This window comes from Alligator mississippiensis, chromosome 1, assembly GCF_030867095.1.
Source record: "Alligator mississippiensis isolate rAllMis1 chromosome 1, rAllMis1, whole genome shotgun sequence".
NCBI lineage: Eukaryota > Metazoa > Chordata > Crocodylia > Alligatoridae > Alligator > Alligator mississippiensis.
In genome coordinates, this window is record NC_081824.1 from 484,726,682 (window position 1) to 484,731,244 (window position 4,563).

At 54.0% G+C, this 4,563-nt stretch overlaps 1 protein-coding gene across 1 annotated transcript; it reads left to right on the plus strand.

Moving 5' to 3' along the window:
* Positions 1 to 1,189: 1,189 nt before the first annotated feature.
* LOC132249305 (pre-rRNA-processing protein TSR1 homolog) lies at positions 1,190 to 2,254 on the plus strand. Its single transcript, XM_059724032.1, has 3 exons — positions 1,190 to 1,376; positions 1,752 to 1,826; positions 1,955 to 2,254. Exons 1-3 carry the CDS (start codon positions 1,238 to 1,240, stop codon positions 2,131 to 2,133), a joined length of 393 nt encoding a protein of 130 aa, XP_059580015.1. The 5' UTR covers positions 1,190 to 1,237; the 3' UTR covers positions 2,134 to 2,254.
* The last annotated feature ends 2,309 nt before the right edge of the window (positions 2,255 to 4,563 follow it).

Sequence of the window (4,563 nt, forward strand, 5' to 3'; positions counted from 1 at the left end):
ATTTTCAGCTCTGCATATCTCCAGCTTGAAATATCGACATCTCTATATATCTACGTCTCTGAATATGTCCAGCTCTGAATATCTCCTGTTCTAAATCCTTCCAGCTCTCAATATCTCCAGCTCTCAATATCTTGAGCTCTGCATCTCTCCAGATATCAATATCTCCAGCTTCATCTATCCGCATCTCTATATGTCTACCCCTGTGAATATCTCCATGTCTACCTATCTCCAGCTATCCATATATCCAGCTCGGAATATCTCCAGCTGTGACTATCTCCAGTTTCATATAGCTGCATCTCTATATATCTCCAGCTCTGAATCTCTGTGTCTCTTAATATCTCCAGGTCTAAATATCTGAAGTTCTGTATAAGTGCAGGTTCCTATATCTACATTCCTATATATCTACCTCTCTCAATATCTCGAGCTCTGAATATCTCCAGCTGTCAGTATGTCCAGCTCTGAATATCTCCAGCTACATAAATCTATCTGTGTGTCTGTATAATCTGTATAAATATATATATATAGTGTGTGCGTGTGTGTGTATAGTGTGTGTGTGTACATATATATATAGAGAGAGAGTGTTTGTGTGTGTGTATGTATAGAGAGAGAGTGTGTCTTTAGATAGATAGATAGATAGATAGATAGATAGATAGATAGATAGATTGTGTGTGTGTATATAGTGTGTGTGTGTGTATGTATTGTGTTTGTATGTACATATATATTGTATATCTATATCCAGCTCGGTATATCTTCAGCTGTGTTTATCTACAGCTTCATATATCTACATCTCTATGTATCTACCTCTCTGCATATCTCCATCTTTGAAGAGCTCCAGCTTCATATATCTACCTGTATATATGTGTCCAGGTCAGTTTATATCTTCAGCTCTGTATAGCTCTATCTTCATATATCTACATCTGTATGTATCTACCTCTGTGAATATCTCCAGCTCTGAATATCTCCAGGTCTAAATATTTCCATCTATCTATATTTCCAGCTCTGAATATCTCCAGCTATTAATATCTTCACCTTGGAATAGCTCCAACTCCTGTACAGAGGAGTCCTGTATCCAGGACTCTGTATAGCTCCAGCTCTGAATAACTGCAGCGCTCAATATCTCCAGCTTTATATGTCTACCTGTCTATATATTTCCACCCCAGCTCTAAATATATGTAACTCTCTATATTTCCAGCTCCATGTATGTGCAGATTGTCTAACACCTCTGCCTGGGGCAGGGATGCACGACCTCCTGGCCACAGGCTCTTTGCTGGCGGTGGACCCAGACAGGCTCATCATCAAGAGGCTGGTGCTTAGCGGTCACCCCTTCAAAATTTTCAGCAAGACGGCAGTCGTGCGGTACATGTTCTTTACCAGAGGTACGGTACTCACAGGTGGGGCAGGGCAGTCCGTGGGTCTGGGAGCCCTGCAGCTTCCACAGGGAAGTCCAGTTCATGATTGCAGACAGCTGGGCCTCTGAAACCCTGTGCTGCAGGGCTAGAGGTCGGGGTGGTCTGTCCCGCTCATGTTGGCATGTCCCAGGCAGTCCCGTAGTCTCCCCCCACTGCCTGCTGGCAGGCTTTTGCACTTCAAACATGCCCATCCCTGCTGCAGCCATGGTCAGTTTGCAGCGGGATGCCTGGTGTGCACTCTGTACCCATAGCTGCTGTAGGGTGACAGCTCGAGCTAGCCAGATGGGCAGCATATGCCCGCGGCCTGGCCTGTCTCGCATGCATCTTGTCTTCGATCTACAGAGGATGTGCTGTGGTTTAAGCCTGTTGAGCTGAGAACAAAATGGGGCCACAGGGCACACATCAAGGAGCCACTAGGTAAGGGAAGCTTGGAGGTGGGTTGCTCTGCTTTCCTTCCATGGTGTGGGCTGGACCCGCTCACGCCCAGCAAACCCCTCCCTAACCTGGGAGAGCTGCCCACAGCCCTGCTTGCTCCCTTTGCCTAGGGACCCATGGCCACATGAAGTGCCACTTTGATGGACAGCTGAAGTCCCAGGACACGGTGCTGATGAACCTGTACAAACGCGTCTTTCCCAAGTGGACGTATGACCCGTATGTGCCAGAGCCGGTGGCGTGGGTGAGAAACGAGGAGCCTGCCCCCGTGCCAGAGGTGGACACGGAGTAGCTCTTCGGAACCCGCGTCCAGGATTCCCGAGGAGTCTCCTGGGTGCAGGCGTGTGTTAGCGTAGTGCCTTCCCACGCTGCTGCAGCCTCTGTTGTATCTATTTCAATGGCAAATATACGGTGCAGCCTACAGAGGTCCTAGTGCTTGGCTTATTTTTGGGAGGTGGCTGTTGTGTTCTCAGGTGTGGCAGCTTCTGGACTTTGCAGGCTGTGCTTGCTCTCTCCTTGGGAAGTTTGAAACCCCACAGATTGCACCAGGGCACCTGTGCGTCCTCCTGTTTTCTTGATATGTTAGGAAGGAGCCCCAGCTGGCTCTATCCTGCCGGAGCCCAGGCTCTCATTGTAGGGGAGCTGGCTGGTCTCCAAGCTCTGTAGGCATGGGCTGTGCACGGGCCTGGCTGCCAGAGCTCTCTGGCTCCGTCCCCTGCTTTGGCCTACTTTGGACGGACAGGGCAGAGCAGGGCTGCGGCATTACAGGTTGTGCACGCCCTGCAGGGAAGAGCTCCCCCTGCTTCCTCAAAAGCCAAGCCCTTTTGTGCTGAGTGGCCTCTGGTTTACGAGTAGCTGGAGCTTCCCTGGTACAAACAGCAGCAGCGCAGAGATGCCCTGGCCCTGTGTCCCCTCCCTGGGGCAGGTGGCTCCACAGGCCACTCGTTTCCTGCAGCTTCTTTGCCCAAGCTCCGATGAGCCAGGCCAGGGAGCCCAGGCCCACATTTCCTCCACGCAGCATGATGCAGATGTCCCTCATCTCCGGTGCATCTGCTGGGATCCCGGGGAGAGCACAGCTGCCACCCCTACCCCGGCCGGCCGTGGGCTCAGTCAGCAGCTTCATCCCCTCCCGCACCAGCTGTGGGGTCTCCTGCAGGGCAGACAGACAAATGACTGATTACCCCGACTGCCGGTGCCCACTCCCCACTTTGAGTTAGGGGTTCAGAGTCGGGGTTGGCTCTCGCTCTCCTCTGAGTTTCATATTTTTATACCTTGGCTTCACTCCCCTGTCCCGCTGCGCAGCCAGGACCCTGCCGTGTTGAATGAACCCTGGGCAGGAGGCAGTAGAGTCCCTTACATGAGTGCAGTGTGGTTGGAGGGGTGAAGGCGGTGCAGCTGGTGGCAGGTCTACTTCCCCTCTGGAAGTATAAAAATATTCTCCTGGTGAAGTGCAGCACATTGTAATCTCCCACTCAGAGTACTGAGGCCTTCCTGAATGTGCCACAGCCATTTGACTCATGATGATCCTCGGGACGTATACTGCTGCTCAGCTGCCCACGGGACCCCTGCATGCCCAGGGGACTGGCCCATGGCTGGGAGTCTGGCCCTACTGCCACTCCCCGAAGGGAGGGAGGATTGCAGGGAGGGAGACCTTCCTCCCTGGCAGTGCCTGAGCTGTTCCAGTGTGTGGAAGGCAGGGGAGTGTGTTCACACAGGTAGCTGGGCTGCATGCTGTGGCTCCTATTGAGATAGTTGCCTGAGGCTGCCCCGAAGTCAGGGAGCAAGCAAGGCGGGCATAAACAACATACCCCATGCCCAGATACTGGGGGCAGATGTCAGAGACAAGGGCCCACATAGCACAGCCTTTGCACCAGAGGCAGTTGCAGGACTCTGTTCCCCTGGGACAGGAGCGGGACATGAGAGCTCTGAGCTGGCCATGGCCAGGAGCAGAGGCAGCAGTGGGGAGCTGAGCCTTTGGCAGAGGGGCTGGGGTGGGGCATGGGGAGGCAGGTCCCCTGGATGGAGAGAGCAGGAGGGTGCTGAGCGCTGCAAGGCACAGGGAGACTGGAGGGCAAGAGGAGTGGTGCGGTGACTAAGGGAAGCGCTCCCCTCTTTCACCCCATGGATGGCAGATCCCTTCTCAGAGGTACGTCCTGGCTGTTTTCTGTTCTGTGTGCTCCCTCCTTGAATCCTTTAGGACCCGCTCTTTCCTCTGAGACATCATGTCTATGACGGTGGGTCCCAGTCTTTGGTATCAGGTGGCTTCCAGGTGGGGGCCCTGGGGCCCTGCTCTGCTTCCCAGTCTCTTGCTGGCTCCAAGAAGCAGGTAGGGAAGCGGCAGGGGCTGCCGCTGAGCAGGACTGCAGAGCATGCGGCTGGGACTGGTGGCAGTGTGGAGCCTGCACCGGGGCGGGGGCGGGGGGGAGGCCAGCATTGGCAGCAGGGAGCTGGGCTGGGCAGTGTGCGGCTGAGGGAGGGTAGGGGTGTAGGGACGCCCCACATTCCCCCCATGACGCGCAGCCCCGGTATGCAGTGGCAGCAGCAGCAGGCAGGGGCCGTCAGGGCACTCGTACCTGGTGCAGGTGCCCAGCGGGCCACGGCTCCTACCTCCATTACACATTGCAATGATGAAGGTGAGATCAAGGTCCCCACGTGAATCACACAGTCCGAACCTTTCCTATTGCGCCTTGCCTAGTCCAGGATATTTGAAAAGAAAGGCTTC

Coding starts and splice junctions, on each gene's coding strand:
- LOC132249305 (XM_059724032.1), top strand. CDS start 1,238: ATGCACGACCTCCTGGCCACAGGCTCTTTGCTGGCGGTGGACCCAGAC. Junction 1,377..1,751: donor GTACATGTTCTTTACCAGAG/GTACGGTACTCA, acceptor TTCGATCTACAG/AGGATGTGCTGTGGTTTAAG. Junction 1,827..1,954: donor ACACATCAAGGAGCCACTAG/GTAAGGGAAGCT, acceptor CCCTTTGCCTAG/GGACCCATGGCCACATGAAG.